Raw genomic sequence first — 13,957 nt, forward strand, 5'->3', positions numbered from 1 at the left:
GGTTGGCTGGGAAGATGGTAGAGTAGGAGGACCCTAAGCCTGCTTCATCCAAGGATACAACTAGATAACACATCATTGTAAATATCCAAGAAAACTACCTAAGAAAGACTGGAAGAACAAACTCTACAACTAAGGTAGGGAAGAGGCCACATCGAAGGAGATAGGAAGGGCAAAGACAGGGTCTAGGAGCAAAAGGGACTATGGCCATCTTTGGTGGAGAAGGAGAGGTGTAGAGAAAGGCAGAAAACAGACTTTCACACTGGGGCACCTACAAACAGGTGCCCCATAATATTTGCCTTTGAAAATGAGAGGGGCCAAATTTCTTGAGTTCTTACAACCAAAGGGACTTAAAGCCTGGAATTTTAAAAAATCAGCATACTCTACTCTGGAAGAGTATAGAGGGCTGTAGAAAGCCCCACCCATAAAGAGCACAACAAACAGTCCATGAAGACACAGGGTAGAACCAGCTGTTTGAGACATGTTAGGGGAAGTGGGAGGGTGAGTGATTTGTCACCACAGAGTGTGACCCAGAGACACAGGGATTGCTGAGAGACACCTCCAGGAAAAGGAGCAGACAGGCACCATTTCCCTTCCCTGTTCCCCCTCCTCTGGAATAAATACTGGCCACCTGTGGGAACCAGGGTGGTGCCTACACTCGTTACCTAACTTGCTTGCACTGAGTCCTGCCCCCTCATGCTTTGGCAGATCAGCCCTTCCCAGTCACACCTACCTCAGTCCCCACATTGCACATTCCTCCCCCAGAATACTGGTGCAAACCCTGCCAACACCAAATCTGCTGACACATACATTTGGCAGGGCCTTATTTCTGGGAGCAGGAGGGGCAGATCCCATTTCACAAGCTGACTACTACACACCATGTTAAAATGTATGCCACTCCTGTTGAGGACCACAATAGGCAAAGAGAGCCTCTGCAGACAACTGGACTGAAGGAAATAAGATACTAAGACTCAACAGCAGAGCACATGCAATGCACATAGGAAACATTCCCTGAAACACTAGGCCCTGAGGAACAGGGGACACTGTACTGCAAGGTACTATAGGACCTCTTCTTCATAAGACTGTTATTGTTAAGAGCAAGAGAAGTAGCTGACTTTCCTAATACAGAGAAATGGACACAGAAAGTCGGACAAATAGGGAGGCATAGATATCCCCCAAATGAAAGAACAGGACCAAACCACCAAAAGAGACCAAAGCAAAACAGTTAAAAATAATATGCCTGATATAGAATGTAAAGTAATGATCATAAAGATACTTACCAAACTTGAGAAAAGATTGAAGACATCAGTGAGACCCTTGACAAAGAGATTAAAAAAAGAGAGAGACAGATAAAGAACACAGTAAATGAAACTGAAAATATATTTGATGGAATAAATACCAGGCTAGATGAAGCAGAGGAACAAATTAGTGACCTGGAAGACAAGTAATGAAAAGTAACCAAGCTGAGCAAAGGAGAGGAAAGAAAATTATGCAAATTGAGAATAGTGCAAGGGAATTCAGTGACTCCATCAAGCATAATAGTCATAAGGGATCTCAGAAGAAGAAGAGGTTAGGGGGCAGAAAATTTACTTGAAGAAATAATAACTGAAAACTTCCCTATTCTGAAGAGGATAATAGATGTCCAGATCCAGGAGGCACAGAGAGCTCTCTAAATATTCAATCCAAGGAGTTCCACATGAAGACACATAGTAATTAAAATGGCAAAAAGTAGTGATAAAGAAAAAAGTTTTTAAGCAACAAGAGGAAAAAAAAAGACTGTTAAATACAAAGGAAACCCCATAAGGCCATCAGTGAATTTTTCAGCAGAAACTTTGCAGGCCAGAAGGGAGTGGCATGATATATTCAAAGTGGTGAAAGGAAAAATCTACAACCAAGAATATTCTATCCAGCAAGGCTATAATTCAGAATAAAAGGAGAGAGAAAGAGTTTCTCAGACAAAAACTAAAGGAGTTCATGAATACTAAACCAGCCCTACAAGAAATATTAAAGGGGACTCTTTGAGTGGAAAGGGAAGACCATAAGTGAGAGTATGGAAAGTAGAAAGCAGAAAAGCAGTAAAAATAAATATTTCTGTTTTATAATATTGATATCATAAATATCAAAGGACTCATAAAATAAAAAGATGTAAAGTATGATACCATATACCTAAAATGGGGTGAGGGGATAAACAATGGGTTTAGACTTAAACTGACCATCAACTTGATATACACTGCTATATGCAGAAGATGTTATATACAAAACTAATAATAACCACAAATCAAAAACCAGTAATACATATGCAAAGAATAAAGAGAAAGGAATCCAGTCTATCACTAAAGAATGCCAACACACTATAAAAGAGAACAAGAGAAGGATCAAAGAAAATCTGTAGAAATAACCATAAAACAAATCACAATGGAAATAAATACATGCCTATAAATAATTACTTTGTAAATGGACTAAATGCTCTTATCAAAAGACATACAGTAACAGAGTGGATAAATTAACAAGACCCATCAATATGCTGCCTACAAGAGACCCATTTCAGACCAAAAGACACCTGCAGCTTGAAAGTGAGGGGCTGGAGAAATATTTATCATGAAAATGGATGTCAAAAGTAACCTGGATAACAATACTTACATTGGAAAAATAAGACTTTAAAACAACTGTAACAAGACAAGAAAGGACACTATATAATAATATTTATGTACCCAACTTAGCACAGAAATACATAAAACAGTTAATAACAAGCATAAAGGAAATAATTGATAATAATACAATAATGGGGCACTTTAACACCCCACTTAAATCAACAGACAAATCATCCAAATAGAAAATCAACAAAGGTATAGTGGCTTTGAATAACATACTGGACCAGATGGATTTAACATATATTCAGAACATTCTATCCTAAAACAGAGTACACATTCTTTTCAAGTGCACACAGAACACTCTCCAGATAGATTAGGTCACAAAAGAAGTCTCAACAAATTTTAAAAAATCAAAGTCCTACTGTGCATCTTTTTTGACTGCAATGCTCTAAAACTAGAAAACCACAGGAAAAAAATCTGTAAAGAGCACAAATACATTGAGGTTAAAATATCGTACTGCTAAACAACGAATGGATCAACCAAGAAATTAAAGAAGGCAAAAATTACATGGAAACAAATGAAAATTGAAAAGACAATAGTCCAAAGTCTTTTCCTCAAGTGTGGTCCTAAGAGGGAAGTTTATAGGAATACGGGTCTACCTCAAGAAGCAAGAAAAATCTCAACCTTACACCTAAACAAGCTACAAAAAGAACAAAACCCAAACTCCGCAAAAGCAAGGAAATAAAGATTAGAGCAGAAATAAATGATTTAGGCAGCCATTGCCACAACCATGATGTTGAAACAAAAGAAGCAGAATTAGCAGCAGCAGCCACCACTGCAGCAGCCTCAGCTGCCAGAGTGGAAAGAGACTGGAGACGAGGAGCATGGAAGTCCCATTGGACCACCAGCCTTCTGGGCCTTACTCCCATGGCCACTGGAAAGCCTGGTGACTCTAAGTCAGCTCTTCACAGAGGTCTTCCAGGGTCAAGGGAATGAATGATTCAACCACTGCTGAGTCTCCCACCTCCTTCCTGGGGCAGAGGCCCAGTCTGGGGAGGCCTAGGCCCCAGGTGTGGCCCATGTGGTTGTGGTTGGTGGAGGGCCAATACTGAGCCTTTTTCCTGGACCAAGCCATGGAGGTCCTTTCAGGGGAGGCTTTCACAAAGAGCAGAGAAATCCTCGAAGGTCAAAAGTTGGTCTCTTATCAAAAATACCTACCCACCCAAGTATGGCCCCCAGGTTATGGAAAAACAAATCCTACCACCCTGTCTGCTGACATTTTGCCAAAAAGGGTCACTGTCGATATGAGGACCTCTGTGCCTTCTGCCATCCAGGTGTCAATGGATCTCCTCTGTGAGACTGTGCCTTTCCATCGAGGCTGAAGGGAGCCCTCTGTAACCTAACAGCCATATATTTCCTTGTGGCCCTGTGATGGCTACTGTGAGGCTGTTCCACCCACTGCCCTTAGACAGTGACACCCACCCCCATCTGTGACCTTCCCATTTGGGGTCCAGAGTTATGTTTCATCACTGGTGCCCAGTGTGTGGTCTTTTGTCTGATTCAGCCTCTAGAGACTTGTCTTCAGGACCCCATCTTTGCTCACTTCAACTGCCTCCTAGATCCTCTTCCCCCTCACTAACTCACTGCTGAACAGGAAACCTCTTTGGTGCAGTTTCTTGTGCATCTGTCCACCTAGCCCCCGGTACTGCCCTCGATTCTTGAGAGCCCTGGAGCAGTTTCATACCATTCCCTTCCAGCTGCTTGAGTCCTTTTTATGTGACAACTCTTACCCACAAAGTTGCCAGTTGCTCTGTGAAACTCACCAGGTTGACCTGGGGTCAAGTATGGATGACTGGTGCAGTTACTCCCTGAAAGGCCACTCTCCCTGCTTTTGGATTTTGTAGTTTCTGCATCAGTAGCATGATCCCCACTGCTCTGGTCTGGTCTGACCACAGTGCTTTGTGAAACTGTTCATCCCCTTGTATGTAGCCTCTCTCTGCCCGTGGCTTTGTGACTTCCCAACACTAGACTAAGTTTTTCTGCCAAAATGAGTGAGACTTCGTGCCCTCTAGACTTTCCAAACCTCCCAATGTGGGAGAATTGTGAAACTTTGTGCAAGACAGCCTCCCTGGTCTCCCCATTCTGGGGTCGGTTTTTCTGGGTTTGACACAAGCCCATGAGACATCTTCTAAAGCTTCTGAGGGGTTACCCTCTCCTCTCCAGCCCACTTTAGTTAGACTATGTCATTGTGAGGCCACCAGCCCTTTCATCTGAATTCTGTGAATCTCCACCCAGCCTACCTTTGGGTAGAACCTGGACAGTACCGTCACCCTCATCTAACTTTCTTCCCTCCATCCCTGGCACTGGTTGTTTTCTGTGAAAATGGCAGTGTACAGGCTCAGTTTTGAACTGGCCCCGAGGAAATGGATCAGGAATTGTGTGGGCAGGAGGGAAGGATGAGAGCCATTGGAGAACAGAGAATGATTTTTTTTTCTTTTTAACTTTTTTTTTTAATATTAGTAATAAAGGCAGTGAACACAAGCAAAAAAAAATGATATAGAACAAAAATAAATAGATCAATGAAACCAGGAGCTTTTTCTTTGAAAAGATCAACAAAATTAATAAACCTCTAATAAGACTCATTAAAAAGGAGAGGACCCAAGTCAACAACATCACTAATGAAAAAGGAGAAATAGCAACCAACGCCACAGAAGTACAAACAATTGTAACAGAATATTATGGAAACCTGTACACCCAACAAATTGGATAAATTAAATTAATAAATTTCTAAAAACATATAACCTACCAAAACTAAAGCAAGAAAAAATAGAAAATTTGACCAGACCAATTACCAGCAATGAAAGCAAATCAATAATCAAAAAACTCCCAAAAAACAAAGTCCAGGACTAGATGGCTTCACCAGCAAATTCTACCAAACATTTAAACAGTTAATACCTATTCTTCTCAAACTATTCCAAAAAATACAAGAAGGAATACTTCCAAATTCATTCTATGAAGCCAATATTACCTTGATATCAAAAGGAAATAGATACCAGAAAAAAAGAACTGTAGGCCAATATATCTCATGAATATAGATGCAAAAATCCTCAACAAAATGTTAGCAAACCAAATCCAACAATACATTAAAAAAATCATACACCATAATCAAGTGGGATTTATTCCTGACATGAAAGGGTGATTCAATATTCACAAAACAGTAAACATGATACATCAATAAGAGAAAGGATAAAAACCATATCATTTCAATAGATGTAAAAAAAAAAATCTGAAAAAGTACAAGATCCATTCATGACAAAAACTGTCTGCAAAGTGGGTCTAGAGGGAACATACTTCAACATAATGAAGACCTTATATGAAAAACCCATAGCCAACATCGTACTCAATGGTGAAAAACTGAGAGCGTTTCCCCTAAGGTCAGGAACAAGATAAGGATATCCACTCTCATCACTTCTATTCAACATAGTACTGGAAGTCCTAGCCACAATAATTAGACAACATAAATAAAAGGCATCCAAATTGGTAAGGAAGAAGCATAATTTTCACTATTTGCAAATGACATATATAGAAAACCCTAAAGACTCCGTCAAAAAAAACTACTAGAAGTCATAAATGAATTCAAGCAAAGTCACAGGATACAAAATAAATGTATAGAAATCTGTTCCATTCCTACACACTAATAATGAAGCAGCAGAAAGTGAAATTAAGAAAACAATCCCATATACAACTGTACCAAAAACACTCAGATATCTAGGAATAAACTTAAGCAAAGAGGTGAAAGACCTGTACTGTGAGAATCACAAAACACTGATAAAAGAAATTCAGGAAGACGCAAAGACATCCCATGCTCATGGATTAGAAGAGCAAATATTGTTAAAATGTCCAAACTACCCAAAACAATCTACAGGTTTAATGCAGTCCCCATAAAAATACAAATAGCAATTTTTTATAAGCCCCTTTCAAATTTTTTTTTTATGTTTATTTATTTTGACCGTGCAAGCGAGCAGGAGGGAGGGGCAAATAGAGGAGAGAGGATCCCAAGCAGTCTCTGCGCCACCAGTGCAGAGCCCAACACAGGGTTCAAACTCACAGATTGTGAGATCATGACCTGAGCCAAAACCAAGAGTCGGATGCACAATCAACTGAGGCACCTAGGTGCCCCACCCATAGCATTTTTCACAGAACTAGGACAAACAATCCTAAAATTTGTATGGAACCACAAAAGACCTAAAATAGCCAAAGCAATCTTGAGAAACAAAACTGGAGGAATCACAATTCCAGATTTCAAGTCATATTATAAAGAAGTAGCAATTAAAACAGTATAGTACTGACATAAAAATAGACACATAGATCAGTGGAATAGAACAGGAAAGCCAGAAGTCCATTATTATATGGTTAATCTTCAACAAAGAAGAAATGAATATTCAATGGGGAAAAAAATTCTTCAACAAATGGTGTTGGGAGAACTGGACAGCCACATGCAAAAGAATGAACCTGGACCACTTTCTTTCACCACATAAAAAATAAACTCAAAATGGATTAAAGGCCTAAATGGGAGACCTGACCTGAAACCATAAAAATCCTAGAAGAGAACCTAGGCAGTAATTTCTCTGACATTGGCCATAGCAATATTTTTCTAGATATGTCTCCTCAGGCAAGGAAAACAAAAATGAACTATTGGGACTACATCAAAATAAAAAGCTTCTGCACAGTGAAAGAAACAATTCAACAAAACTAAAAGGCAACCTATGGAATGGGAAAAGATATTTGCAGATGACATCTGGTAAAGGGTTAATATCCAAAATATATAAAGAACTGATATGACTTGATACCCCCCAAACAAATGATCTAATAAAAAATGGGCAGAAGACATCCAGATGGTCACCAGAGGCATGAAAAGATGCTCAACATCACTCATCATCAGGGATATACAAGTCAAAACTGAAATGAGGTATTACCTGATGCCTGTCAGAATGGCTAAAATCGAAAACACAAGAAACAGTAAGTGTTGGAGAGGATGTGGAGAAGGAAACTTCTTGCAGTGCTAGTGGGAATGTAAATAGGTGCAGTCACTGTGCAGAACATTATGAAGATTCCTCAAAAAAATTAAAAATAGAATTATCCTTCAATCCAGTAATCTCACTACTGGGTATTTATCCAAAGAATACAAAAACACTAATTCAAAGGGATACATGCACCCCTGTGTTTATTACAGCTTCATTTACAATAGTCAAATTATGGAAGCAGCTCAGGTGATTGGATAAAGGAGTGATTTTACATATATAAAAAAAGTGATTATATGTGTGTGTGTGTATGTACACACACATATACAATGAGATATTATACAGCCATTAAAAAGAATGAAATCTTTCTATTTGCAACACTATGCATACAGCTAGACAGTATAAAGCTTAGCACAATAGGTCAAAGACAAATACCATGTGATCCTATTTGTATGTGGAATTTAATGAAACAAAGTAAATGAGCAAAGGAAAAAAAGAAACCAAGAAACAGACTCTTAGCTATAGAAAACAAAAACTATAGAAACAAGGGGTGAAATGAGGAAAATAGGAGATGGAGATTACAGGATACACTTTTCATGACAAAAAAAAAGATTAAAAAAAGAAACTATAGTATGCTTAAAAAAAGAGAGGAATTGGAGAATTAAGTTAAATGTATCTTAAGGAGTTAATAAGGTAAATTCAGAATGCAAAACATTCTTTAAAACAACTACCCAGTCTCTTTAAAAAGTTAATGCCATTAAGAGGGGGTGGGGGAGAAGGTCTGGAAAATTTGCAGATTAAGATTTTTAAAGATGTGACAAACTCAATGCAGTGTGTTATCCTTGATTGGATTCTAGACTGAAAAACATTCTGAGAACAAATGGACAATTAAGGAAATTTGAATGTGGAATGGATATTATTTTACATTAAGGAACTGTTAATTTTCTTAAATGTGAAAATGTGAAAAATTAGACAAGTCCTTATTTTTAGGAGATGGATGCAGAAGTATTTAGGATTATATTTTCATGATGTCTGATTACTTTGAATGGTTTGTTAAGGGAGGGAGAGAGGATTGAGGACAATCTGGTTGTAACATCTGTCACCCCATTGATGACCAAGGTTGATTGGACTGATCTGGCTGGACAGGTGGGTGTCCCCTTTCTCTCTCACAACTCCATATGTGTCCCTCCAAAAGTTGTGTGCTGGGTTGAAGAGGACGACCTTCCCTATAGAGGAGGATCATTCTTCAGTCAAAGGGTATACAAGTAGTTCTGCTCCCCTGCTAGAACCTCCAAACAAGCTCTCAAGGTCTGATTGTAGAAGGCAGGGTAGTCAAGTTTCCAAGACTTCAGACACATCCAAATAAGGTGCTGCATGTGGCAGTCCCCTTTAAAAAAAGAGGTTGGGTGGCGGGGGGGGGGGGGGAGGGGGGGGCGGTGAGAAGAAGTAAATGTGGCATGATGTTTACTTTTGAATCTAAGTAGTAGGTATTTGGGTGTTTGTAGTATTCCTTTTATTTGTATGTATGTTTAGAATTTTTCATATTAAAATAATAAGAATCTAAAATGAATGTCAGATGTGCTTCTATTAAAACCCTGAATTGGCTTCTCATTTTCTAAGATGAAGAGCTTACAGTGGCCTGGAAGACCCTATTTAATTTGTTCCTTGTCCTCCTCATTTTTCTTACTTGATCTTTTACTACTCTCTCCCTCACTCTCTCTGCTTTAATCACACTAGCACTTTCTCACCTTAAGACCTTTGCTTTAATTCTTCTTGGAACTTTTTACTTCTACATCGTCACTCATCTAATTTCTTCTTCACCTGCAGTCTTTACGTAAATCTCACCTTTTCTGGGGCGCCTGGGTGGCTCAGTCAGTTGAGCGACCAACTCTTGATTTCGGCTCAGATCGTGGTCTCACAGTTCTGTGTTGGAGTCTGCTTGAGAGTCCCTCTTTCTCTCTCTCTCAAATTAAAACAAAACAAAACAAAACACTGAAACCTACTTCCTCTTTTATCTTCCCAGTTTTCCTCACCCTGCTCTACTTATTCTTTTTTTTCAGTACTGACCACTTTCTAATGTACTATATAATTTATCAGTGTTTTATATTTACTGTTTATTGTCTGTGTCCCTCACAGACCTGGGTCTAGTCTGAGGCAAATGAGTCACTTGCCTGAGGTGCAAAATTTAAGCCCCCCACACACACAAAAGACCCCTCCATAATTAAGATAAATAATTCAATACAAGTTTTTTTTAATGAAAAAATTGATGCAAAAGAAATCCTAATAGCATTTTAAAGAGAAACAGAATTTGATAGGCCATTTTGGAACCTGAGGCAAAAGGCAAAAATATGTGCCTATAAATATACCTTTTAATGTATTTTTTAATGGTTAGTAGTTTTGATGAAAATATTATTGATGAGCTGCTTCCATGAAAGCCATAAAAGTAAAATTATAATAAATTCATGTTTTGGTATAAATAGAATATTTAACCTTAAAATAATGTTGTGAGTTTTAGTATGTACTTTTAAAATTCTCAGTATTTTTTCAACTACTTTGTTATTCTGGAAAAAGTTAACCATTAAGAATTTTTGTTTGTTTTTTGTTTTATTTACTTTTGAGAGAGAGAGAGCGTGAGCAGGAGAAGGGCAGAGAGAGAGTGAGACACAGAATCTGAAGCAGGCTTCAGGCTCTGAGCTGTCAGCACAGAGCCCAGTGCGGGACTCAAACCCATGAACCATGAGATCATGACCTGAGCTGAAACCAAGAGTCAGACACTTAACCAACTGAGCCACCCAGGTGCCCCCAGAAATGTATTTCTTTTAAGAAACATGTATTGAGGTTTGGGGCGCCTGGGTGGCGCAGTCGGTTAAGCATCCGACTTCAGCCAGGTCACGATCTCGCGGTCCGTGAGTTCGAGCCCCGCGTCAGGCTCTGGGCTGATGGCTCAGAGCCTGGAGCCTGTTTCCGATTCTGTGTCTCCCTCTCTCTCTGCCCCTCCCCCCTTCATGCTCTGTCTCTCTCTGTCCCAAAAATAAATAAACGTTGAAAAAAAAATTAAAAAAAAAAAAGAAACATGTATTGAGGTTCATATTTTTCCTTTTGCTTAAGGCTATAATAGTAGTATTAATTTCTCTCTTTATTTAAATTTTTGATATTTTGCTTATCATGAAAGTTTTTACATTGAATAGGTTTTTTTTTTAATGTTGTATTTATCTTGATTACGGAGGTTTTGTTGCAGCCTTAAATTTTGCATCTGAGGTGAGTGCCTCACTTGCCTCACTCTTCTTCTTGTCCTGTTACCTCATTTGAAGGTAGAGTTATGCACAAGCAAGGATCTTTTTCTTACTCACTGCATATCTCTAATGCCTAGACCAGTGCTGGCACATGGTAGACATTCAGTAAATATTTGTTGAGGGAATAAATAAACACAAATCCACTATAAATTATTTTATATCACAAAATGTTTCAAAGTCCAAGAAATGTTTTAACTATATTTTCTCTGTATTGCCTACCCACTCAATTATGGAATTAAATCTATACAGGCACTTTGATTTATAGTTCATGAATTATGGAAATATTGACAGAATTTACTTTGTTTATAAAAACAAAGTAAAAATGTTTAGTTCAATAAATATTTTTTCTCCTGTAAAATATTAATTCATTTATATAAAGGATAAGGTCATATTTACTAAAGGCTTCTGAAAGTTTTACAAATATTTAATCATGTAGCTATTAAATATTATAGTATTAATAGTATAGTGTAGGGGTGCCCAGTTAGCTCAATCGTTAAGTGTCCGGCTCTTGATTCTGGTTCTGGTTATGATTTCACAGTTCGTGAATTCAAACCCAACACATGGGATTCTCTCTCTCCCTCTTTCTCTGTTCCTACACTGCTTGCGCTCTCTCTCTCTCAAAATAAATAAACTTAAAAAAAAATAGTATAGTGTAGTGTTAGCTGTGAATAGTATAGTATAGTTAGGAAATTATCTTTTAAATGCTCTGGTATTCAAAATACAGCATATGCGAACTTCAAACTACAGCAGATCTATACACACATCAAATGTATAGAAGTAATTTACTTGGTCTATAAAAACAACTTGAGCAAAACATTCAGTTCAAGAACCAATTTTATCTCCTATAAAGATTACTAATATTAATGGTAGGTCATAATCAAATTTTTAAAGTTTTACTCAGGTATTTAATACTGTAAAGTATAATCATTTGAGTTTTAATATGCAATGAATAACAAACTTCATTAGACTAAAAGATAAGACTATATTTGCTCTAATTGTTTTGTTTCTGTTGTGGTAATCTAAATATTCATCTAAGTGGAAGGATTCTAATTGAGGTTTAACAAAACATTAATAGAAAAGAAAATGGTATTGGGGTACGTGGGTGGCTCAATCGGTTGGGTGTCTGACTTTGGCTTAGGTCATGAACTCGTGGTTGATGAGTTCCAGCCCCATGTCGGGCTCTGTGCTGACAGCTTGGAGCCTGGGGCCTGCTTCAGATTCTTTGTCTCCCTCTCTCTTTGCCCTTCCCCTGCTTGTGCTCTGTTTCTCTCAAAAATAAATAAACATTAAAAATAACTTTTTAATGTTTAAAAAAAAAAGAAAATAGTATTTATTAATTTTTTAAAGTTTATTTTATTTGGAGAGAGAGCACGAGAAAGGGGCAGAGAGAGAGAGAGAGAGAGAGAGAGGGAGAGAATCCTAAGCACATCCTGCACTGTTAATGTGGAGCCAGATGTGGGGCTCAAACCCAGGAACCCATGAGATCATGACCTGAGTCCAAACCAAGAGTCGGACGCTTAATCCACTGTGCCACCCAGGTGCCCCCAAGAAAATGGTATTAAAAGTACAGATTAAGCTGGCAGACATGCCCTACACAAGAACAACCATTTCTTCCCCCATCACTGTCAGGAATAGGTTCTTCCTAGAATTCTGGGAAACAAAAATATTTCCCAGACCACAGTTGAGAATTGCACAGTTGCAGTTGCTGAGAACTAGCAATCATCACAACAATGTTAGGGAGACAATATGTAACGTGTAAGGACTCCACAAGATCACTATAACAGAACTGAGTAGGTGGGGATCAAGGGAGAGGGAAAGGTTGGTAATCAGAAAACTGATCTTGGTGGTCTGCGACTCTTACTTCAAGCCACAGAAAGAACACTGTATGTCAGGGATGTTATGGTACCTTAAGACCACATCTATGACATTGTTTCTAGGGAGAAGATGTGCTGTAAGTGCCAAGTAGCCAACTTAAAATTTTGGCTCTTCATTTTCTTTTTTGTGTTTGTTCAGAAGGATACATGTATTCCATCTTTATTTCAATTATGGTTATTAACTTTAAAATTCTAGAGGACATCAGTTGATTTTTTCCATTTTAAAAATATTTTAACTGATGTCTTCTCAATTTATTCAGTTGGTGGAACTTCATGTTTTCTATGTCCCTGAAGGATCATGGAACTATAAGCTAAATACCATTTCAATAGAAGTTGTTAACAAATTCATTTCAGCTGGATTTATAAGGCAAGTATTTTGTGGTCATGTTATGATGTGCCTGAAAAAGCAATCTCTTTTTTTTTTTTCTGCAGAGAAAAATGGGTTGTTTTTTTGGGGTTTTTTTGTTTTTTTTGTTTTGTTTTGTTTTTGGAAATTTAGGTTATAAGTGAAAAATTCTGGTCCATGTTATGGATCCAGTTTCTAACTTAATACTATCAACAAATAATGTTATATAACAGTTAATATGTACTGGAGGAACAGATGTCACTTAACCATAATACTGCCACCCAGAAAAGGTATAACTGGTATATTACTGTGGTTACACACAAAAAGAATATAGAGAGAAATTATCTGAAATTAGAAACCTGTTGAAAGCTGTGAATAGTGGTTAAACCAGCGTATCCACAATGACTTTTTCAAAAAGAAACAGAATATAAGTATATGTGTGTGTACATTTACATGTATGTGTATTTTCACATTCATAGAAGCATACATGACATTATTCCTTATCTTCCACATCACTTCAAGCATACCAGTCTCTTTTCTGTTCTGGAACACATCAGACATGGACCTCAGGACACTTGTACTTGCTGTTCTCTTAATCTAGAATGCTCTTTCAGCCCTTATGTATCCTATCTCACTCATCTTCAGGTCTTTACTCCAATATTACTTTTTTGTTTAGATCTCTGATCACTATATTTTAAATTGTAGCTACGCTTCCTTCTCTGCTTTACTTTTCTCCATAGTACTTAGCAATGTCTTATAATTTATATGTTTTTCTTATTTTCTTAATTTTTTTCTTTCCCATCATTAGATTGTAAAGTCTGTAAGGGCAGAGATT

The 13,957-nt window shown here is 37.8% G+C and overlaps 1 protein-coding gene and 1 pseudogene across 1 annotated transcript in view; both read left to right on the plus strand.

Moving 5' to 3' along the window:
- Positions 1–13,957, plus strand: part of SPATA1 (spermatogenesis associated 1) — a 56,947-nt gene that overhangs the window by 10,860 nt on the left and 32,130 nt on the right. Inside the window, 1 exon segment of the mRNA XM_043575441.1 lies at positions 13,037–13,143. Coding sequence (XP_043431376.1) covers positions 13,037–13,143 — 107 coding nt within the window.
- Positions 3,284–4,286, plus strand: LOC122480704 (annotated as a pseudogene).

This window comes from Prionailurus bengalensis, chromosome C1, assembly GCF_016509475.1.
Source record: "Prionailurus bengalensis isolate Pbe53 chromosome C1, Fcat_Pben_1.1_paternal_pri, whole genome shotgun sequence".
Classification (NCBI taxonomy): domain Eukaryota; kingdom Metazoa; phylum Chordata; class Mammalia; order Carnivora; family Felidae; genus Prionailurus; species Prionailurus bengalensis.